General features: G+C 39.7%; 1 protein-coding gene across 1 annotated transcript; it reads left to right on the top strand.

Annotated features, from left to right (window-relative positions):
- Positions 1-24274, top strand: LOC146380129 (uncharacterized). Its single transcript, XM_084940363.1, has 5 exons — positions 1-102; positions 456-523; positions 23053-23411; positions 23503-23586; positions 23727-24274. The coding sequence occupies exons 1-5, from the start codon at positions 59-61 to the stop codon at positions 23988-23990; spliced, it is 819 nt and encodes a 272-aa protein (XP_084796489.1). The 5' UTR covers positions 1-58; the 3' UTR covers positions 23991-24274.
- Positions 24275-24669: the final 395 nt, after the last annotated feature.

Here is a 24669-nt window from a genome sequence, read left to right as displayed (position 1 = left end):
ACCAAATATTGTAGATCATGATTGTAAGAGGCCTGTCTGAACTTAATATACAGATTTCATGCTGTTGTTAACTGTGTGGTTTCTGATGGTTATGTTTAAGAGGTTTGTATTGAAAGTATTTTGTGATAGTTTATGGTGGGTCACGTGATTTGGGCGGTATTGATTGCTTATTTGAGGCACCTGTTCATGCAGTGTCAGTGGGAGAAGAGAGGATTGATGTGTGGCTTTGTGTTTTGGGATTGCTGAGTTTTTTTATTCTTTTTTGTGCTTTGCTTTAGATTTGTTTCCCTTAGTTTTCTTTTATTGCTAAACATTTAAGTTCTTTTCTGTTTTGGTGATTACTGTTTTTTAGATGGCCTTGCACATGTATACAGGCCCAGTATCAGCTTCTCAGTGGCTTTTTGTTTGTTTCTGGAGTTTTTTTTAATTTTCTAACAAAAATCTACTTATGTCAGAATCTCATGGAGCAGGGCATCAAGGATGGAGAGGTTTAAAGTCGGCAGATATGGATCCAGACATGGAGGTAGGCCCTGACTTTTAAATGATTGCTGAAGTGCAGTTAGAAGCTTCATTTACTGGTGGATGTGCACAATAGTGATGGGATTTCCGGCTCTTTTTAGAGATCCGGCTCTTTCGGCACAACTCACTAAAAAGAGCCGGCTCTTTCGGCTCCGAACCGGCTATTCAGGTTGTTTTGTTGCTTTAATTAATTTATTATTAACAATAATATAAAATTATGCACAAAAGGAATTACTAATGTAAAAAAGTGGTTTTATTTATATATGTTTATATATAAATATATACGGTGGCCCCTAGAGACAAAGCACGTACAAACTCCAAAACACCTTTCTAGCGTTAACTGAACTTCCAAAACAGAGCTACCTAGATCACTTAAATTACACAATTGAAAGCATGTGTGTGTATGTATATGTATGTGTGTGTGTGTGTGTGTGTATGTATGTATATATGTATATATATATGTGTGTGTGTGTGTGTGTATATATATATATATATATAGATATATATATATATATAGATTATTCTCAAATATTACCTGTTACTACCACACACTAAATCCGGTCGTTGGTACTTGCTGGCTTGTGTAGCCACTAGGTAACAAAAGCTCAACACTGCGCCTAGCATCCTGGAGCACTTCTGTTGTGTTTTGTGTGTGTTCTGAGTTTTTATGTGCTTCTGAGTTTTTAGTTGTGAGTTGTGGGGTAGCTGTAGCTAGGGTGGAAGAGCAGATCAGCCACTAACCAGAAGGTCGGTGGTTCGATCCCAGGCTGCTTCAGTCTGCATGCCAAATATCCTTGGGCAAGATACTAACCCAATGTTGCTCTCCGATGCATCCATCCATCGATGCAAAACACAAGGCTCGCATGCGGAGTGAAGCGCTAAAAAAGTGCAAGAGAGTCATTTCGTTCGCGACCGATACATCACTAGTGCACAACATGCTGCCCTGTTGTTAATAGAAAGGATTTGGCATACATGGGCTGTTTGTCTGTGGGAGGATTCTTTGATTATTGAGTTGACTATGAGAGGGCATGGATGATTGCTGAGTTTCTCTGGATTGTGTCTTTGCCATCAAGCCTGGAATCTCTGCTCTATTTTTCTCTGGAAACATGCTGTGTTTTTAAGAGGAAGTATGTGTGGGGGAGAAATTAATCAAATGTTGCAAGCTACCACATTACACATGTTGATTCTTTGTTGGAAGGTGCCTCTACCAGTCTTTGCATGTTGTTTGTTTGTTTTCCTTTTTGTTAAAAAGATACTAAAAACAGTTTCTTCAAACTGCCTTAAGCTGTTGGGAAGCATGAAGCAGATGGTTGGGTGTAGAGCATCTGTTCAAATCTCTTTGGCACATTCCAACATCAAAATGGTATAGCTCAGGTCAGATGAAGATCTTGCACATTGTAATCAGGAAACTAGCTGCTGAATCATTCAAAGGGAGACAAGGGATTTTTCTGACCCTGAGGACCACCATACCCACTCTGACCTCAGCGGTCATACTGGTTTGGTCAAGAAAGTGTTGAGATTGACCCACAGGCCTTTAAAAGAGAGCTTCAGCTTTCCCTGCAAGTACCCAGTAGAAACTCTTTAAACATTGATGTCTCCGATGTCTACTGTGACAGCCCTGGCCTTGTTGTTATTGGTCGGTGGACTTCTTTCTTCACAGTTCCTGGTCCTCCTAATTAAAGTTGCAAGTGGGTTAACACCTTTTTTTCAGTTGAATTAATAAAAGGGTTTAGTAAAGACTGTTATTTCAGCCCCTGCATTCTTTGTCCTAAATAGGGATGGGTACCGGTATCCGGTGCCATCATGGCACCGGTTCTGACATAAACGGTAGTAACCAGACCGAAGAGCAGCGCACATTTCGGTGCTTTTTTTTCCTGAGCTGTGATACACTTTAGATTCTAGCCAATCATTTTACGTTTCCGAGGATAGTAGGCGGGTCCAGGTACGTACGTTCTTTTAGAGCAGAGCTACAGATTAAAAATGCCCAAGGCGAAGCAGTCAAAGTCTGGCTGTACTTCACAGCAAAAGATGCAAACTCAGCAGCCTGCAACAAGTGCTTTAAGGTGATACTGTCAAAGGAGGTAACACCTCAAATCCGATGAAACACCTGGCGACGCATAGCGTTTTTTTAAAAAGCCGAGAAATGCGCCGTATTTGATAGCTTGCTGCGAGACCTCACACCGTGCACATCTACTGCGGGTGTGGTGCCTGTTATCTGACCCGGAGTTGGCAACATCCCCCAAAAACCCGAAGAGGAGAGTCCTGGCCCCTAGCCCTGCCAGTGTAGCAGAAATGATGACGGATGATGATGGCAGCAGCAGCCGTTCTTCATTGCGTGAGTAGCTTAATGTTGTTCGAGTGTAATTTACGTTGAGTAGGCTAACCACGTTATTACATTAATGCATGTAAGGTGAACTAGCAAACATCATAGTTACATGCGGCTGTCTTCTTGTTTGATGGCAGATACTCCCTTCACCCTGGCCAAAAAGGCTAAAATGACCAAAGAAAAAGTGGAAAACAGTTAAACATGAGAGGTTTTTGGACAAAGTTTGTGTTTTTTTTTCCATTGTTTAAGCATTGCTTCCAGCCAAGAGTGATACCATATATGCCCCATAGCTGCAGAAAAGGCTAACATTGTTATCTTTTTACAAAAAAACAGCTGAACATGAGAGGTTTTTGGACAAAGTGTGTGTTCTCCATTCTTTAAGCACCGGTTTGAGCACCGTTTAAGCACCGGCACCGTTTCAAAAGTACCGGTTTGGCACCGGTATCGGATAAAACCTAAACGATACCCATCCCTAGTCCTAAATTAGTCGGGTAGTTTATTCTTCCTTTTTATATATATTATATTTTTATTGAAAAGGGACTTATTACAATAAATTGCATTGATATTATTTAGTCAAAAAAAGTCATTTGTTTTACATTCAGATAACAAAAAGTGAACTCGGTGGCTTGACAGTATTTACATAATGCAGCTTGTTTAAGTTTTTTACATAAAGTACATCCAATACATATTATGAAGTAAAGGGTCGACCTGACAATGTACAATACATGGGAGATACACCAATTCAGCGCTGATCTTACCGAAATTCAGGGCGGAGGGGGGACACAAAGCTACGAATTTGTCTTTTCTCATTTTTAAAGAGACTGTCAATTTTTTCCATATTAAATAGTTCAAAAACCACATTAAACCAATCCCCAAGTGTTGGCGGAGTTGGATTTAGCCACTTTCTGGTTATTGCTTTTTTTGCTGTCCGCTAATAGCGCTTGTAAGAGCTTTGTGTCCCCTCCCCAGCCCGAGCCAGCAACCAGGCCCAAGTACAAATTTACAAAATTAATATCAAATTTTTATTTTAAAAATCTCAGTTTTATGATTTCCCAGCCAGTAATTTTTAAGTTAGGGCAGTCCCAAAAGATATGGTAATGATGTGCCTCTTTTGATCCGCTTCTTCTCGCGTTCTGCTGTCCCATTTTTTATATCTGGTTTGATCAGGGTTTTGAAAAAAATCGAATAATATTCTTCCAGAAGTGGTCTCTCCAAGATAATGAACTTGTACCAATGAAAGTTACAAATAGTCTCCCAGTTCTCGTATGTTATACCGATCCCTGATTCAAATTCCCATTTAATCTAATGTTTTGAGTGTTATCCTTCCTTGCCTGAAGAAGCACATTATATAGTAACTAGTTATTATGCCAAAATCAGGAACGCACTAATTGTTACTGGGATTTAAATAGGGGCGTTACTTCGTGTGGTGGCTATTGCGGAGCTTCCACAGATTCAGTAACATTAGCAAGTGGTGGAGACCAGCAGGTGGATGAGGGAAAGGGGAGGCAGGAGGAGGAGAGTCCCGAGGCGGCTGCCGGTCTGAGTGTCAGGTGAACTGAACTTCAGGTAAGAAGTTATGTCCTGCAGTCTGTCTGGGTCAGATATAAACCAAGTTTAGGTGGAGTTTATTTTCGTTGTGCTGACTTTTTCGTACTGGGTACTAGCTAGCATGACGGAGTTTCTATACAACTGGGTGGGTGCTATGATGTTACTGATGTTGAGCTTTATTTTGTTCATAAGGTTAGTTAGTAGAATTGCCAACCATCCCGTAAAAAAACGGAATCGTCTGGTATTCAGAGAAAATATTGCGCGTTTCATATTGAGCTGAAAAGGAACAGAGTTTGTCCCGTACTTCAGCTAGAATGAAAAAGACACAAAGTTGGAGTTATTCTGTCTTTATGCTGCACAGCTGCCTCTTCTCCCCTCATTCTCTCCCCTCTCTCTCCTGTTTCTACTTCAATCATGAAACTGATCAGTGATCAGCTAATCGGCTTTTCTCTCTTGTTTGTTCATCTCCCACTTTGCGCCAGAAAGAGGAAACCAGCGGAGGTCGCGCTAAACAACAGCAGCACATTTAAGCTTGATGAACCGTTGTTAGAATTTATTTAATATTGCTTTCTAGTACCAGCAGATGTTTGCTGGAGCCACAGCAGTAAAAGCTGCTGGTCATGATATCGGTTTGGATATGTGGTGAGAGGGAAACATGAAGATGAGACCAGAAGATGTCCTTACTGAATCATCAGAGCTGAACAGGTGATGGAAAAACAGGTTTACCTTTTAGGTGATATGAATGGGTTGAAGGGAAGTTATGAACTGTTTCTGAGAGACAAATAACACCAGGATCCTTTTTTTACATAGCTGACAGCTGCTAACTGTGCAGGGGCGGGTCTAGCAAAGTTTTGTCAGGGGGGCAGGTAGGGCATTAACAGGGAGAGGTGGGCACAAAGAAATACTTTTCTTTCTTATTCTCATTTAAAATGTCTCACTTTAAAAAAAAAAAAAAAAAAATTATCTGAATCTTACAACAAACGATTGATTGATACATATATACCATCAGAACAGTGTACATCACTGTCACAACAGCGTTTGTTTTCATTCAAAGGGTTTATGATTTTTCCTAGTGGTGCAACGGATCAAAAATCTCACGGTTCGGATCGGATCACGGTTTTTAAGTGACGGATCGGATCAATTTTCGGATCAGCAAAAAAAGACAAGACATATTTAACTGTCTGTTTATTTATTTAAGTATTTTTTTTGCCCTTTAAAAAACATTCAACTCTAGAATCGTTCCACACAATTATATAAAAACAAATTAAGGTGCATTATAGGGCATTATAATTATTTCCTTTAATGTGGACACAATCAAAAACAACTTAAAATGCAATTCAAGGTATTATTGCTTCTTACTTTGAACATTTGGAGAATGAAATAAAAACTAGCTTTTGTCCACATCATCAAAAAAGAAGAAAGAAAGCAAAGCAGATGTGAGCTTATAACTTCAATTTTTTTTTTTTCAAAAAGATGAGGATGTCTACATTTTCTGGGGAGAGTGTGGACCTCTTTGCTGTAACTATGTCCCCTGCTGTTGAGAACACCTTCTCGCTAGGCACTGAAGTGTCAGGCACACCCAGATAGCGTCTTGCCATTATGGCAAGGTGAGGGTATTCATTACTTTTCCACCACGTCAGTGGATCACCATCCACTGGAATGCCACTTGCTGCCTCATAGGATGCCACCTCCTCTTTGATGGTGTCAGCAAAAGCCTTGCTGCCCATGTCCTTCTATACAAAGGTGTCGCCAAAAAGCTCCGCCATTGCCAACTTCTTTTGAGGAGGACTTGTGTCTGCTCCTGTTGGTGCTGCTTGACCCTACAAGGAAAGTTACTTTATTGATTAAAACAATTATTTTTTAAAAAAAATATTTCATTGACATTAAAATGTGGCAATAACTTTGAAGAAAAACAATATCATTAAAAATAAAAAATATATAATTTCTAAATATTTATTTTCTGTACCTCTTCACAGTCTGCAGTGCCAAAACTGCTCACAGTCTCAGTAGTGAGATCACTGTATGTCCTCAGGCGTAGGGCCAGGTCTAGGTGAGACAGGGACTTGAACCTTGGATCAAGTGCAGTAGTTCGGTGAAGGTACTCCTGTAGGGCTGGTGGTGAAGTGTATGTGCTTCAGGTCCTCTCTAATGGCAGTCTTGACATCTCTTGTGATGGTGCTGTCTTCCTCACTTGGGACCATGGATTGTAGGATCCTTGTTTTCAGAGGCAGGATCATGGACACAGATGGTGCAGTTTCAGTGCTCAACAGAGTTGTAACCGCTTTGAGTGGTTTGAGCAGCTGGAGGACCTCCTCTGCAACTCTAACATCATCAGACAAGGTGATGATGTCTCTGACATTTTTCTTCAGGGTTTTGTCTGTTAGTGCAGAGTATATAGCTGTCTGCTGCTCAAGATAACGCTCCAACATATCATAAGTGGAGTTCCACCTTGTTGGGACATCATGTATGAGCTTATGAGTAGGCAGCTGTAGCATATCTTGCTTGGTCTTAAGCACATCAGCAGCTGTTGAACTTCGGTGGAAGTAGGAAACCACCTTCCTTATCCTCCCAAGGAGGCGGTCCATCACTGCATTTATTTGGTTTTTAGCATTATCTGTTGTGACTGGGATATTGGTATTGGGCCTCTCTATCCTCCACTCTGCCACCGCTTCCGTCAGTAAGTGCACCGGATTTGTACTTGTGTGACTCTCATAGAAGGGGCGTGTCTGCAGTACAGCGCTTCGTATCTCCCACTCGGCTGTGATGTAATGAGCGGTCACGGTCACGTAGTTTTCCGTTGCCCTGGAGGTCCAACCATCTGTAGTTAGTGCAACAGAAGATGCCTGGGACAGTTCAGCCATAACTTTAGACTTTTGCTGCTCATAAATGGTTGGAACGACCTTTTCACTGAAGTGGGCGCGCGACGGGATGTCGTAGCGTGGCTCATCAAATGTTTAAACCCCTTATTTTGTACAACGGAATATGGCCTCATGTCTGCAGCTATAGACACACCAATAGCTTCTGTAATACCTTTAGCCTGGTCGGGTTGGGCAGCAAAGGGCTGCTTTAATGCCGCGGATATCAGCGGTTGTTGCGCAGCCCTCATCTTAGCTCCTGTCACACTAGGATGATGTGGTTTCAAATGAGCCGCCATGCACGACGTGTTGCCAGTGTCATAAGGCTTCCACGTGCCACACTGTCGACAAACTGTGGTGGTTTTATCCACCACCCTTTTCCCATCTATATATTTAACGGGGAAGCCAAAATGCTCCCACACATGAGATTTAAGTGATGGTGGAGGTTTCTCGAGCTCCTTAGTTGGACTGCTAGCGCTGGCTATGACTAACGCTTGAAAGACTGCCCATGCGTAGATTGCGCATGAAACTTGCGCAGTGAAAATTTTTTTTTTTTCCTTTTTCGAATCTTCGGCTCACGTACGTACCATACCGTGGATGGGATCGGTTCGGATTTCGGATCAACCGTGATCCGTTGCACCCCTAATTTTTCCTATAATGGCGGGCTGGTCTCTAGTCAAAATGCCCGGGCCGATTTTTTTATTTTTTTTTTATTTTTTATTTTTGTCCCAGTCCAGCCCTGTATGCAGTTCATCTGCAGTCTGGTGTTACCTACTGTTAAGTCTAATTGCCTTTCATGGTGTGGAACCTGAAGGCCCTGAGTACTTTCTCCCACACTGAAAACACGGGAATGAAAAAATTATTTGAACTTTACCTAATAAGACTGATTCAGGACAGACAATTTATTATTTTAAACTTTTCTAGCAGTCCTTCACAAACAGGGAACAGCCTGTCTATTCTCTCCATCTGTCAGCTGCTGCTGGCTCTTCCTCCTCCTCTTCCTCACACACTGCTGAGTTTGTCCTGGTGGATCATCAGGGGTGCAAAGCCTCGCAGATGATGTGCAGCAGTGGGTCCACAAGTGTAACTTATAAATACATGTTCATACTTTTATTACACAATCAGAGAGAACACCACCGAACAGAGGCAGCAATATAACATAGCTAACATTAACAGTGCAGTGAATCCTGCTTGTGCCGTGATATTCAGGACTGCAAACCGAGCAGCATCACTGACTTTCAGCTTGTTGTGTTTGTGGATATTGTTAAATATCCCAATTCTTTAATCTTTGGGCTGAAGGAAGAACAACACTCAATGTATAGATGCTCAATCGCCAATCTCTTTATTTCATACAATTCTTATTATTCTATACAAACACTTTTGAGCATTAACCATCCAGATATGATAGTTGTGGACAGGAGGGTGTCCGCCAGATCTCGAAGTGTCTGTTTCTCACATTCTTATAGCTTCAGCCCCCCTTCCACAGTCATAAAACCTAAACATCAACATTCTTTCGCTCTCTCAGTGAGCCTAAGTTATGACCATGGCTTCCTGTGCAGTATGTTCTGTTCTTTTCTAATCGGACAAATAGGCCCCGATTCTCTGAAAACAGTATTTCTTATATATCTTATAGCAGTATAATGCATCATAAAACAATGTAATTCATTCACAATAAATCAGCAGTCTAATGTAATACAAATCAGTCAAATCTAATAGTTGTCACCTTCTAAGTCCAGAGTTAAATGCAACCTAAAACTACACAATGATTTCAGTCTTTAGAGGTATAACGTATAACATGACATAAGATAATACAATAATCTCACAATATATGACTGACTTTAATTATCCATAAAATCATCACATGCTCTGTAAAATTAAGGTTAACTATTGAACGGTGTATATTTTAAAGTAAAGGCTTTAAAGCCACATTAATGCTACAAGTACTAACATCACTACTTTGCCAACAGTAATGCTTTAATGTTCTTTGTTATTAAACATTCGCATTTAAATAAGTGACATATTCAGTACTTACTTTTAAGAGTTTACTCTTAAGTTTAAGTTTAACTGATGACCTGACAGACCTGGGGTGTTCTCTTAGGTCATCGTGATTTGGTCTTTATCCTGATCAAGTTCTAAATGTTGTGGGACAAATTTGTTTGTTGCTTTATAAATTATGTGTAGAGTTCTGAGGTCAACCAAGTCTTTAAATTTAAGAGTATTTAATAAAAAGGCTAAAACGTGGATTTGGTGGCTCTGGAGTGGTTTTATTTATTATCCTAATTCTATGTTATTTATCATCAGTTTATTAGTGATATAATTTTTGACTCCCAAAAGTGTTTTTCTCAGATTCAGTGTTTATTGATTATAGAAGAGGTCTTCAATTTCTTAAATTCTTTTTCTAGTTCATTCAGAAGTTGTTCCAAATTACTTCCATAATAACTTTGTGTCATCTGCAAACAATAGGACTTCTTTGTCTTTGAAATTACTTCAAATTAAGACACGTTAACTAGGGCTGGGCCTTATCATACCGTTCACGGTAATACCGGTATAATGTTGGGCAACGATAAGAAAATGAAATATTGCAATAGAATATGGGTAAAACGCGCATGCGCATTGCCTTTGTTTTCATACGCACATGGCGAAAAAAAGCACAGCGGCGACGGAGAATGAGAAGGGAGAAAGCGAATCGTTTAATGAAACGGATGAACCAGAATTGGTTTGTGAAAATGCTGCAACTTCAGGGGTGTGGAACTGGTTTAGCTTTCGTCTGTCAGATACACAACAAAGCACTATTTTTGGTAGAGCATGCTAGCGGGGCGTCGTTATTACCGTGTTTTTTGGAAAAAAAATTTGGCACACTTAAAAAAAAATCCTTTGATTTTTCTGAAAATCGATAGTGCCCCTTATAATCCCGTGTGCCTTATGTATGAATTCTGGTTGTGTTTGCTGACCTTGAAACGATTTTATGTTGTACACGGCACTCGAAAATCTGTCAAATGTTTTACTATGACTTTGCTAAGCTACAAACCCGCACCGCTTCATGGCTTGTCGGAGCATTACGGCTACCGTAGGCAGGAGCCTCGCGGAGTGATACGTACTGTGCTTCAACATCATATTACTGTATTGTTTGTGTATAACCTCTTAAGTTTTGTGGATATTATACATGGTTATGCTGAGGATAAGTTGGCCAATTTCCACTGGAAATGCCTTTTGGTTAAACTGTCAGCAAGGAATTTGCATTTGCACTGTTAAATTTATATATAATATTTTTGGTCTGCTCTAATGTTAACACAAACACCTTTAACCTCATTTATCTCTCATGGCCCTGGTACCATCTGTCTGCATTGACTTGATAATTAATCAGAGGTAGCAGGGTGTGATACAGGAACTCTAAAAGACACATTAGCGTATGTTTAGTGGTCACTGGGTGAACTGGGTGCGTCTCTAATTCTGAATGAGCCAGAGGAGGCCAGATGCATGTGTCTGTGGGGTTTATGACGAGCGTTGGTGTGGATCGTCAGCCTTGCTTTTGTTTACATTGACTTATGTGGGTGTTTTAGTGTCAGACTTTTACAATGTAGAGGTGCAATTTACAATGTAGAAGGTGAAAGCTACCATAATATTGGTAGTAATATTGGTATAATTTGGCTTATTTTAAAACATTTTACACATAAGGTTTCAATACTCACTGAAATAATATAGAACGTATGCAAAATATATTTAAAGAGGAGCTGTATTTGCTCTGATACATTTGAAATTATAAACTATGTGCACAAATCTTTTGATAATAGAAAGTAAATTAATCATCGGTGCAAAGATCAAACTGGTGGCTTGTCTGAAACAACCAGAATAGGAGGTTAAAACAAAATAATCTAACACAGATCTAGTTGACATGAAGCCAGAACAAGCTAAACTGTTCTCAACTCACTAGTGAGAAATATCCATAAAAATCATGATTAACACCAGCTGCAGCCAGGGCTGGACTGGGAAAAAAAATCAGCCTGGGCATTTTGACTAGAGACCAGCCCACCAGGTATTATAGGAAAAACCATAAAGCCTTTGAATGAAAACAAACGTCGTTGTAACAGTGACGTACACTGTCTTGTTGGTACATATGTATCAATCTAATAAACTTAAACCTACAGCATCCTCTCTATTCTGGTATTCTAAACAGTACTTAGCCGAAACCCAAAGACTGCTTGGTTGAGTTAACCTCCTGAACTATCTACAACACATGGTGGAAACCTGAAATCAAGACAGAAGACTAAAGGTGAGACATGACCATTACGGAATATTAAAAATAATAAATGACAGATTTGGTGATATTTTCATAAACTATTTATTTACCACATCAATAAACAGCATGGCAGGGGAAAATATTTTTTTCTAAAATGGCAACCTTGCCAAAGTGAAAGGAGACCGAAAGACAGGTGAGAAAGAATAAAACTTAATTGACTTTCTGATGCCATTTTACACAAAGTACTAGTACAGTATCTAGAAAATGTGGGAAAATACTGGCATCACATACAGTACTTACTTCTGAAGAAATTATGTTGGGACCCTGAAAAAAATTACTATGTACAATAATGGATTTCTATACAGGGAGTGCAGAATTATTAGGCAAATGAGTATTTTGTCCACATCATCCTCTTCATGCTTGTTGTCTTACTCCAAGCTGTATAGGCTCGAAAGCCTACTACCAATTAAGCATATTAGGTGATGTGCATCTCTGTAATGAGAAGGGGTGTGGTCTAATGACATCAACACCCTATATCAGGTGTGCATAATTATTAGGCAACGTCCTTTCCTTTGGCAAAATGGGTCAAAAGAAGGACTTGACAGGCTCAGAAAAGTCAAAAATAGTGAGATATCTTGCAGAGGGATGCAGCAGTCTCAAAATTGCAAAGCTTCTGAAGCGTGATCATCGAACAATCAAGCGTTTCATTCAAAATAGTCAACAGGGTCGCAAGAAGCGTGTGGAAAAACCAAGGCGCAAAATAACTGCCCATGAACTGAGAAAAGTCAAGCGTGCAGCTGCCAAGATGCCACTTGCCACCAGTTTGGCCATATTTCAGAGCTGCAACATCACTGGAGTGCCCAAAAGCACAAGGTGTGCAATACTCAGAGACATGGCCAAGGTAAGAAAGGCTGAAAGACGACCACCACTGAACAAGACACACAAGCTGAAACGTCAAGACTGGGCCAAGAAATATCTCAAGACTGATTTTTCTAAGGTTTTATGGACTGATGAAATGAGGGTGAGTCTTGATGGGCCAGATGGATGGGCCCGTGGCTGGATTGGTAAAGGGCAGAGAGCTCCAGTCCGACACAGACACCAGCAAGGTGGAGGTGGAGTACTGGTTTGGGCTGGTATCATCAAAGATGAGCTTGTGGGGCCTTTTCGGGTTGAGGATGGAGTCAAGCTCAACTCCCAGTCCTACTGCCAGTTTCTGGAAGACACCTTCTTCAAGCAGTGGTACAGGAAGAAGTCTGCATCCTTCAAGAAAAACATGATTTTCATGCAGGACAATGCTCCATCACACGCGTCCAAGTACTCCACAGCGTGGCTGGCAAGAAAGGGTATAAAAGAAAATGTGAAGAGAAAAGTTATTAGAAAGGCAAATGAAGTCACACTCAGATATCTAATTTTTACATGCGCATGGGCGGTCAGTCCGATCTGCTCTGCTGTCAAAGTGCGCACAACAGATGTGACAGAAAAACCGCCCAGGGCTCTCAGCGCATTCTTTATTTATACTCCAAGTGAGCTTTCAAGGAAGTAGGAGTGGTATGTTCAGTATACAAAAACGTTTCCATAATAGGAGAAACCTTTAGCTTGTCTGTTGAAATAGGAGATAGCTTGGTATGTATAGAAACTTAAACATTTCCTTAAAAGGAGAGTGAGAGAGGGGGGTGACCGTTAACTCAGGATGTAGTATGTATGTCACCGCATTCCTCTACACATCTGGTTCCACTTTCCTTTCCTGTGGTGGTTCCAACTCACAAGCTCTCCTATCTTAAATGAAGCTACAACTAAACAATAATCACAAAACTAAAAAATCTCTTATCATTCCCTCCTGTTTGTAGCGATTTTAAGCAAATACATCAATGTGTTTCAGACACAGACCCTACATTGTGAGTGCTTTCGGTCTGGTCGTCATAAAATGTGTATCATTCAAACATAATCATTCATCACATTTGTTTCATACTCATCGTCTTCTCCTTCTTCCTCGTCTGGCACAGTGACATATGCAACAAGAGATTGAGATATCATTCTTGATACCATTCCTCTTACAAAACATAATAAGTATTAGGCCAATAAACATTAAAACCTTAAACATCAATGTTTTCCATGAGCCGCTCATAAACCAATTCCACCAATTACTTTGTGAATTTGCCCAATCGGTTACCTGTGCCTGTTGAACGTTTCTAAGTAATTGTAGAGCATTTGTCATATTATCAGAATGCACATTGTCTGGAATATATGTACAACAAGTTATATTAAACAAAACACAGTCCGCGCTTTTCTGCCAAGATCATGTCCAGGGCAACTGTGTTGCATAACAGTTATTCCTATGGCATCAATTTCCTGATTTTGCTCTTTGTTGATGCTGGTCGATGCATTTAAAAACAGTCCAAAACTATAGTCCAATAGTCAGGGGGTCGCTGTGGTTTAGGACAATTCCTAAATATTGATAACCTAAACTGGCAAAGCTTGCTGCGCATGTCACTTGAATCATGTTCATAAGTCTGCCATATAATGTAGCATGCTGTGTTGTAGCAGGCATGTGTGAGCATATATAACAATCTTTGTCTTCTTTGCGATTATATATGTATCTATACCAGGCGTTGTTCATCCAGGGATGGATGTGGTCCTGTGTCACTTCAGCCAGGTGTGAGTTGTCATATGTCCATGCTCTTCTATGCATGTTGGCTTCTTGATCCTTTAAGTGCATCAGGGTCCATGCTGTAAGCAGCAGGGCCAAGGTGGTAAGCAGAATAATCTTCATGATGACCAGACACACCGATTTACTCTGGTGAGTAGACTACAGGCGAGAAGTAGAAGGCGGGATATACCCAATCAGCCCTCCCTTCACTTGTAGATCACCAAAGAGTCGGGATGGTGGTGTCTTTAGGTTGTGCTGTCACTCACTTCCATTTTTGCAATGGCTCTGGTGGATCCAAGAGGGCCTCTCAGCGTTTTTGCAAGCTGTTGGCATCGTTAGGAGTACTTGGTATGGACCTTCCCACCGGGATGGGTTCCAATTCTTTCTCTGGAGTACTCATATAAGGACCCAATCGCCTGGTTTTAATCTGCAAGAGACTTGAGAAGCGTCGCACGGCAGTTCAAAACAATATCCCTATTTTCTACTAGTTTTGCCATTCTTTCTACTAAAGTTGTCTTTCTAACAGATTTATCTATTGGTTCACTTTCATCAATTCATGCACCTTTTCACTGAGGTCTGATTCAAACTATCTTACTTCTGATTCTTTCCAAAAATAATTTCACATGTAACAATTTATATATGTGTGTTTTCTATTTTTGTTTACCTCTTTGTTGTGATCTGGTGGACATCTCTAAACACCATCATAAGTTCAGGCTTCAATTTCAACCCAATTATACTCCTCTGGGCTTCACCTTCCCACTGGCCCCTGTACCCTTCTCTAAGTGTCCTTTGTTGTCTTAAATCTCCAGCAAACACAATCTGTTTCTTCTCTGTTTCTTCCTTTTAGATTAAGTCCCAGCCAGGCAAAATATCACATTCAGTGCCTTTAAACAGTTATGTCACACTGTTCTTACCAGCCTGCTGTTAATTCTTCAAGTCCACGATATTCTGTTGGTCTTCATCAGGAGATTGACTGTCCTTTGAGCTTCTTCTCAGGATCGGGACAAGTGGGAGGTCAAGCTATAAAATTTTAAGCCAAACTTTGGCTTGTTTTCTCCCAATTATGTTAATCTATGGTTTTGCTGCTATGCTCAAAATTCTAGGTTGAGAAAAGTCCACCTTTATTTATTTGTGACCTATATTGACACACTAAACCATACCATTAATATCATTTTCATTTCTTTTCTTAAAGCCTCCATTTGCTTCATCTGGCTAGAGTCTGTCTCTTCTGTTTTTCTCTCTGGGTGCTCACTCCTTATATGGGCATGCAAAGTTCCTGTCACACACACACTTCCTGTTACTCTCTTTTGTGTTTCTACAGGCTAATCAAACTCATTTTGTATTTACAGTCTACAAACCCTCTGTAATTCTACTAACTTCTAATCTAAAATGTAACGTCATTCACACAATAATTTCATAATCCTCTCACACACACTGCCTTTTAAATAAACTAAACTCTTTGCATTTTTATCTATTTCAGACATTTTCTGAGTCTCTGTTTTATGGTGCCGTTAGTTCTCTCTACTAACCCTGCACTCCATAGATGATAAGCACAGTGATTTCTTATGCTGAATCCTAGTGCTTCAGAGACCTTACTGATCACATCATTGACAAAATGTGTCCCATTGTCTGATCTTATCAGAGAAGGGATACCATATGTTGGAATAAAATGATTACATAAACATTTTGCAATGAAGATTGCCTCTGCTTTCACTGGATATATCTCTGGTCAGTTTGAAAACACATCTATGATCACTAAGGCATATTTTAATCCTTGACATTCATTCAATTCAATAAAATCCATGTGGATGGTGTGGAGAACTGGCCTCTCTTAGGTCTTAAGTTTCCTTGTGAGTTGTGTTTTTGACAGAATAGGCATGTTCTTACAAATTTTTCGCTGAAGTTTCAAAATTTATAGTGTAAAAGTATTATTTATCTATACTATATTTCCCTCCTGTTGACACATGTATTACTTCATGTGTCACTACAGCCGCTGTCCTGTGTAACGACTCTGGTAATATTGGTTTTCCATCACAGACCATTAAGTCATCTTTCAGTTGTGCTCCACATTTCAGCCACTTGTTCTGTTCAGTGATTGTTGCAGCTTTTTGTTCGGTTTTTAGTACATCAAGTGGTATTTGTGTACAATGTTCGGATGTTAGAAGCGTTATCATTCGTTGTGCAGCCCGCTTTGCTGTTTGATCTGCAAAATTATTTCCTTTTGTGACAATAAAATTGTCTTTTTGATGTGCTGCACATTTACAAAGTGCCAATTGTTTTGGCAAGCTAATCACTTCCAATAAGATTTTTAATAAGCTGCCGTGTTGCACGGGGTTATCCGTAGAGGTGACCATACCTCTGTTATGCCAAATTTTGGCAAAGTGGTGCACTGCTGAAAAAACAAACTGGCTGCCATTGTACATATTTATATTTTGGCCTGCGTGCAATTCATATGCACATATGACTGCATACGTGCAGCCGACTCTTTTACTGCCTCTGCTGCGGCTGCATAGGCTTGCATATGCAGGCAGGCCTGACGCTACAGAGTCTAATTTACACGAGTCTAAATTTCACCAGGAATGTTAACGAGCGTTGTTTTTCTCCAAATGCCTGTGTTATCACAGCTTTCATATAACCTGCTCCTCTATCTACACGTAAGTAGAAAGGCTTATCATAGGCAGGCAGTGCTAAAACTGTATCTGTCTGTAATGCCTATTTTTAAATAACTGAATGCTTCTTCTGTCTTCTCTATAGATGCAACATTACATTTTCACTTAATGCATTTTTAGATAATTTCTAGTTTTTCAAAGAATTCACCCATCTCACACATCTTACACATTTCAAACTTTGAAGTTAGGGTTTTTTTTTTATATATATATATATTTTAAACTTTGAATTGCTCACAGTTCTAAAACTAGGCATTTGTAAATCATATGCCTAATCACTATGTGTCACTGTGATCCACAAGTATGGTCACAAATTCGCTTCCAAATCAACAAAATAAAATAATCAAACAAAACAGGAATCATACATGAGTCAGGACACAAAAAGAAAAATGCTGCTACTGAAACAGAGCAGAAGTGTGAGGGAAAAACTGAGCTCACAGACAGCTGCGTGTGTTAGCTTTTATGCAGCTTCTGCTCTAAAAAACAAATAAATAAAGATAAAAGAAAATGTGTAACATGCTCATCAACTTAGCGGTGTCCACATATTTAATTCAGCTTCTCAATCCTGTAGCTTTAGCTGTTGTCTACAGGGTTTGGCTTATTAGTTGTTATTATAGGTGTGCTCTATATCTCAGTAATATTTTATCCAGGATAAATGACAGATTTTTAAGCAGGTTAAGTGCCTCTATGCACGTAATTAGTTTAGATAGTTTCTTTATTTTCTTCATCTCATGTGTCATTATACTGAGTTTGAGCAAACCTTAAGCTTGATGCAGATTACTTCATAACAATCATCCACCTCACATCATAACTGACTAGGTTGCTTCTCATTATTAATATTATCATCTTTTTCTTTCTATATTATGACAATAGTATACTACAATATTTTATTAGTGTATACCACTATACTACTACTGAGCCAATTTAATAGTTAGGATCATCTTACTCAGCAAACAGATAATTTAGAATTCATCCAGTCTGTACAAATTTGCTTTTTCTCTGAACAGGTTTGTGCCTACTTTTTAGACTGGTCTTCTGTTTGTCTCATCTCAGATCCAACCTTCAGTCACATTCATTCTCTCTGTTGTGTAGCGAACCAAGCAATTTATTATTATATATTTTATATTTTATTTTGTATCCATCAAGGGCTTCGGGTGATCTGCAGTTTCACCCTTTCCCAAGCTGGAGACATTCACCTTTTCACACACTTTCCTTGGCTGAACAATGACACAGCCTTAATGTACCTTATGCATCTCTCTATTTTATTTAAAAGGTTTTCGTGTGAATTATTTCCTTTTATTCATTTTATACATTCTGGGCATGATTGTCATGCCAACTATGTTTCATTGTTAATATCAGCTTACAGGTTGTTATCCTTCCTATTATTAATTTCAATACGGTAAAAATAAGTTCTAATGTAATTTTTTCTTTATTTATTTTATTTTTGTACTTCTTATATTTATATCTATTCGGTGGGGTCTGTTTCCAACCTTTTTAAACTACTTTAAACTATTTTGATCCCTAGTTTTCACTTAATAAGGGTTTCATTAGTCACTGCACTGTAGTGTGACCTGATGCTGATTTTACTATTAGAGTATCTTCTGAGAATTGTACTTCCTGTGGTCTTCTGTTCAAAACGGTTTTACATACTCCTGTATCACATAACATCTGCACTGGTTTGCTATTAACATATACTGTCAGTGTAGGTTTGCCTTTTACTTCAGACACTAATTGATAGACAGTAAATACTTCTGCGTCACTTTTATCATTTTCATTTGGCTTTTTCTCATTTAGTCATTCATTTAAATATTGCCGTTTGTCTGTTTTATGTCTGCAATCTCTGGCGAAATGCCCTTCCTTGCCACAATTCCAGCACGTATTATCTCTTTCTTCACTTCTTTCGCGTAAGTCTGTCTGTCCTACATATCTCTGGCCCTTTCCTCTAAATCCTCCTCTGTCCCTGTCTGTTACCTCTCCACCTTCTCCACCTTCCCCTGCGGGATGGCCGTATCTGGGGTTTAGTACTGCTATCATGGGAAAAATGCCGGGAGGACCAGGTGGATCAACATCACCTCCCATATCTCCTCCGTAGCGATCTTTTCCTATTTTTTTTTTTTTTTTTTTTTTGTGGATTTTCACCTAGTGCTATTTTATCTAACATGTTTTGTGCCTCTGCATAAGGACCAGGTTGAGGTCTGAACGGATCACAGGATTGTTTAAGGGGGGTCGCAGCAGCGGAAGTGGGGGCTGGTTTCACAGCAGCAAAAGTGGGGGTCGGCCTCGCAGCAGCGAGTGGAGCATATGGTGGGGGGTCTAATACCTCTGCCTTTTCTTTCTTCTTTTCTTGTTTCTTTTGTTTATTCTCACATCGTCTATCTGCCTCTCTCTTCCATGCTTGGAAATATTCTAATTCTTACGTGCGTTTTCCTTCTTTCTTTATTTTGTCTCTCCTATTTCTTTCAGTAATGCTTCTTTAAGTTGTATTAATGCAGATGGGCTACATTCTCATTTAGTCTTTTTAGAATTTCTCCATCTTTGCACACTAATTTGTCCGGCGCCTGGACACTTTTTTCCTAACCACTGTTCGTCAACAGTAAACTTAGTGGGCTAATTACCCATTAAAACAGAACTGCAGAGCCTTCTCTGGTATTAGACTTAAAGAGTGGTTACTGACTACGCCCTTCTACTCAACTCTAATTAGTGGAGCGGTGTCAGTTTTATGAGGCGGAACTCAACCGTTCTCTTTTGTCACCAGTACGTCAGCTACTGACAGGAAATAAAATGACAATAACAATGAGAGTGATTCAGCAGCGTATTTGTGCTGTTTAAATCAATTCACTCTCAACACACAGAAAACACAAACATTTAAACAGACATTTCACACAATCGCGCAGACCTTTTCGGAAGGCCAGTCCTAAAGCTTTTATTTTGAAAATCCTTTCGGCGGATCAGTCCAACGCTTTTATTTTGAAAATCCGTTCGGTGGATTACCCCAACGCTTTTATTTTGAAAATCCGTTCGGTGGATCACCCCAACGCGTTTATTTTGAAAATCCGTTCGGTGGATCACCCCAGCGCTTTTATTTTGAAAATCTGTTCGGTGGATCACCCCAGCGCTTTTACAAATCCGTGCAGTGGATTAGACTAATTACACCCTTTCGGCGGGTGAGACCAAAGTTCGTTTTACGCGAGTGTAAATGAGTGACTTCCTTTACCTTCCCAAGATTCTCTGGCTATGTTGAAAGTCAGCCACTGGATCCCAGCGTCGTGGACCACTTGATAAAACACTGGCCAGGAATCGAATTTTAGCGTCCCTGGACTTTTTCACTCCTACCTAGAGGACAGATTTCAGTGCAGCTTTCCACGACGGCAGGACACAGCGGCCGATGCTTCCTCTCCGGCTCGAAGGACCAAGAAAATGTGAAGAGAAAAGTTATTAGAAAGGCAAATGAAGTCACACTCAGATATCTAATTTTTACATGCGCATGGGCGGTCAGTCCGATCTGCTCTGCTGTCAAAGTGCGCACAACAGATGTGACAGAAAAACCGCCCAGGGCTCTCAGCGCATTCTTTATTTATACTCCAAGTGAGCTTTCAAGGAAGTAGGAGTGGTATGTTCAGTATACAAAAACGTTTCCATAATAGGAGAAACCTTTAGCTTGTCTGTTGAAATAGGAGATAGCTTGGTATGTATAGAAACTTAAACATTTCCTTAAAAGGAGAGTGAGAGAGGGGGGTGACCGTTAACTCAGGATGTAGTATGTATGTCACCGCATTCCTCTACACATCTGGTTCCACTTTCCTTTCCTGTGGTGGTTCCAACTCACAAGCTCTCCTATCTTAAATGAAGCTACAACTAAACAATAATCACAAAACTAAAAAATCTCTTATCAAGAAGAAAAACTAATGACATGGCCACCTTGTTCACCTGATCTGAACCCCATTGAGAACCTGTGGTCCATCATCAAATGTGAGATTTACAAGGAGGGAAAACAGTACACCTCTCTGAACAGCGTCTGGGAGGCTGTGGTTGCTGCTGCACGCAATGTTGATGGTGAACAGATCAAAACACTGACAGAATCCATGGATGGCAGGCTTTTGAGTGTCCTTGCAAAGAAAGGTGGCTATATTGGTCGCTGATTTGTTTTTGTTTTGTTTTTGAATGTCAGAAATGTATATTTGTGAATGTGGAGATGTTATATTGGTTTCATAGGTAAAAATAAATAATTGAAATGGGTATATATTTGTTTTTTGTTAAGTTGCCTAATAATTATGCACAGTAATAGTCACCTGCACACACAGATATCCCCCTAAAATAGCTAAAACTAAAAACAAACTAAAAACTACTTCCAAAAACATTCAGTTTTGATATTAATGAGTTTTGTGGGTTCATTGAGAACATGGTTGTTGTTCAATAATAAAATTATTCCTCAAAAATACAACTTGCCTAATAATTCTGCACTCCCTGTACATTTGACATCAGATGAAATCTTTGTTTGTAAGATTAAGATAATTATTTATTATAAACTAGACATTTTTAAATGAGAATAAGAAAGTATTTCTTTGTGCCCCCCTTTCCCTGTTAATGCCCTACCTTGGCCCCTGGCAAAACTTTGCTAGAGCCGCCCCTGCATATTTACCAGCTGTCAGCTACATAGAAAAGGATCCTGGTGTTATTTGTCTCTCAGAAACAGTTCATAACTTCCCTTCAACTCATTCATGTCACCTAAAAGGTAAACCTGTTTCTCCATCACCTGTTCAGCTCTGATGATTCAGTAAGGACATCTCCTGGTTTCATCTTCATGTTTCCCTCTCACCAGATATACAAACCGATATCATGACCAGCAGCTTTTACGGCCGTGGCTCCAACAAACATCAGCTGATACTAGAAAGTAAAGTAATATTAAATAAATTCTAACAACAGCTTATCAAGTTTAAATGTGCTGCTGTTGTTTAACGCGACCTCCGCTGGTTTCCTCTTTCTGGCGCAAAGTGGGCGATAAACAAACAAGAGAGAAAAGCCGATCAGCTGATCAGTTTCATGATTGAAGTAGAAACAGGAGAGGGAGGAGGAGCAAATGAGTGAAGAAGAGGCAGCTGACAGCGTAAAGACACAGAATAACTCCAGCTTTGTGTCCTTTTTCTTCTCCCCCCCATTCTAGTCCGGGACAAATCACGTTTATTTTCAGTTCAACACGAAACGCGTAATATGAACTCTGAATACCAGAGGATTCCCTTTTTTATGGGATGGTTGGCAACTCTGCTAACTAACCTTATGAATAAAATAAAATTCACAATCAGTAACATCATAGCACCCACCCAGCAGTATAGAAACTGCGTCATGCTAGCTAGTACGCAGTACGAGTTATTGTAAGTGACTGTAAAAAGTCAGCACAACGAAAATAAACTCCACCTAAACTTGGTTTATATCTGTCATAACTTCTCACCTGAAGCTCAGTTCACTTGACAGTCGGACCAGCGGCCGCCTCGGGTCTCTCCTTCTCCGCCTCCCCTTTCCCTCATCCACCTGCTGGCCTCCACCACTTGCTAATTTTACTGAATCTGTGAAAGCTCCACTATAGCCACTACCAAACAATTGAGTTATATTTACACATCTGCCAGCATCTGTCCAATCCGCAACCTTTCACTGTTTACACCGTTACAGGGGGAAAAAAAGACAAAAAAAAAACATCGGCCCATTAAAAACGAAAAATTACCATCGACCCACCGGGCAAATTCCTGGTATGCCCAATGGCCAGTCCAGCTATGGCTGCAGCTCACAGTCAGCAACTCATCAGTTTCAGTTTTCATTTCTAAATGAGAATTTTTCACATTATATAGTCCATGTATTTCAAACACACAAAGATGCCGAATTCATTTAATTGATTTAATTTCAGTTGCCACTTTCAAACTTTTTCATTTAATAAAGATAAAAACGAGTGGTCAGCGGTCATCGTGATATTCAGTGTGTATGACGAGCGTTGGTGTGGATCGTCAGCCTTACTATTGTTATACATTGACTTCATTTACTTTAAGTATGCCCTGAACTCGATCAAGGCAACTTGATACTTGTGTGGCACCATCTAAAAATGTATTTATTCAATCTGTGTTATAAGTCCTGATGGCAGAAGTCACAATTTCTCTCTCCACAGCTGAAGAGAGTCCACTTTTTTTTTTTTTTTTTTTTAAATGTATCAGTAACTGACCCATGTGGACCATATAGACTTGCGCTTACTTGTCTCTTTACCCTCACAGACTCGTGGAGTTACGACAGCGGCCCTGAAGGGAGTCTTTCCTTAGAAGAACTCGCTACATGGGCAGAGAGTGCTCTACAAAAGGAGACGGGCAATAAAACCTGTGATGCTTCTGAGGCAGTTTCCAGCTCTGTCTCAGAGCAGAAACAAGATTTTGCTGTCCCAAGAAGCCAGGATGGCGACATCGCTGCCACTCTGCACCATCCCAGCACTGCTCCAGAGAAACCTAAAGGAAAGGCCCGGGTGGTGTTCACAGAGAGACAGTTGAATATTCTTGTCCATCACTTTAATGCGAAACATTACTATGAGCCAAGAGAGATGAAACAGCTGGAAGAGATAACAGGACTGACCTACAAACAGGTGAGTGTTTTTGAAACGTACTGGAACATAAAAAATTGCATTTTGGGTCCATTGTACTCATGAAATGTTTTCTGTCTTCTTCCATCTTTAGGTAAAAACTTGGTTTCAAAATAGAAGGAGAAAGTTTAGGAGGAGGTCACATCCTCAGCATGTAAATCAGGGCGTCCCACTTCATGTAAGTATCTCCTATTAAACAGAACTGTTTCTGTCATTATCTGGGGAATTGATTATTTATTGAAATGTAATTCCAATAATAAAAACAAGAATTACAAAAGTATTCTGATTGTACTGATAATCCACCTATCTGTGATTCAGTTTCAGGGAGAGGGACAGCCCCCACTCATGAACCTTATGAGAATTAATAATCAGGCACACTATCCTCATTCTGTGGCTTTACCTCAATGGACCTTCCCCAACTCCCCCCAGATGTTTGGCTGGTCGATGCCACTTGGCAACAGCCAGTATGAATTCAGCCCCGTTATTTTAAACACTGCTATGAATGTAAAGAACTCTGGAATTCCCAATACATGTTTTGAAGGAGCCAGTGGAGAGCCTTGCCAGCAGCCAATGCTCTTTTAATTACATATATTGTTACATTAGTTGTTTTTTTTGTTTGTTTGTTTGTTTTTTTGTTTTTTTTTTTGTAATAAAGTTTACATTTCTTGTCTTCATGTACCTCAAGATGACAGATTGTCATATTTGAACTCTTTCATTAAATGAAAGGAACGGGGTGAATTTCTGGCCGTTTTATTGTAATAATTGGACTTTAGAAATATTTGAATTCAGTCAACTCTGACTATTGTGAATATTTTAGTCTATCCAAAATACATCCTGGGAAATCAGAGAGAACACCATCAGAAGTTTTGTATAGTTGCATAACATGTAGGGAACGCCTTATGTTGTCCACTGTTTGCCTTTGTTAGATGAAACCACACTGATCCAGGTCTATTATGTCAGGTAAATATTTTTCAAGTCTCCGTGCCAAAATTGCTGTAAATAGTTTATAATCCAGATTTAATACACTAATCGGTCAATAACTGCTAGATTCCGTGTTATGGAACAAATAAACAGAGATGGCTTTTGGTGGGACTGGATGCTGAGAAAGCCTTTGATTCAGTCAGATGGCTTTTTCTTTATAGGGTATTGAACACTTCTGGTTTTCACAATAATTTTATCTCAATAATACAATCCCTTTATGATATACCAAGGGCTTGCATGAAGGTCAATGGAGATCTATCTGAATCCTTTACTCTAGAAC

This window comes from Perissodus microlepis, chromosome 9 (assembly GCF_051167445.1).
Source record: "Perissodus microlepis isolate ML-2025 ecotype Zambia chromosome 9, ASM5116744v1, whole genome shotgun sequence".
Classification (NCBI taxonomy): Eukaryota; Metazoa; Chordata; class Actinopteri; order Cichliformes; family Cichlidae; genus Perissodus; species Perissodus microlepis.
This window is presented reverse-complemented; position numbering and strand designations above follow the sequence as displayed.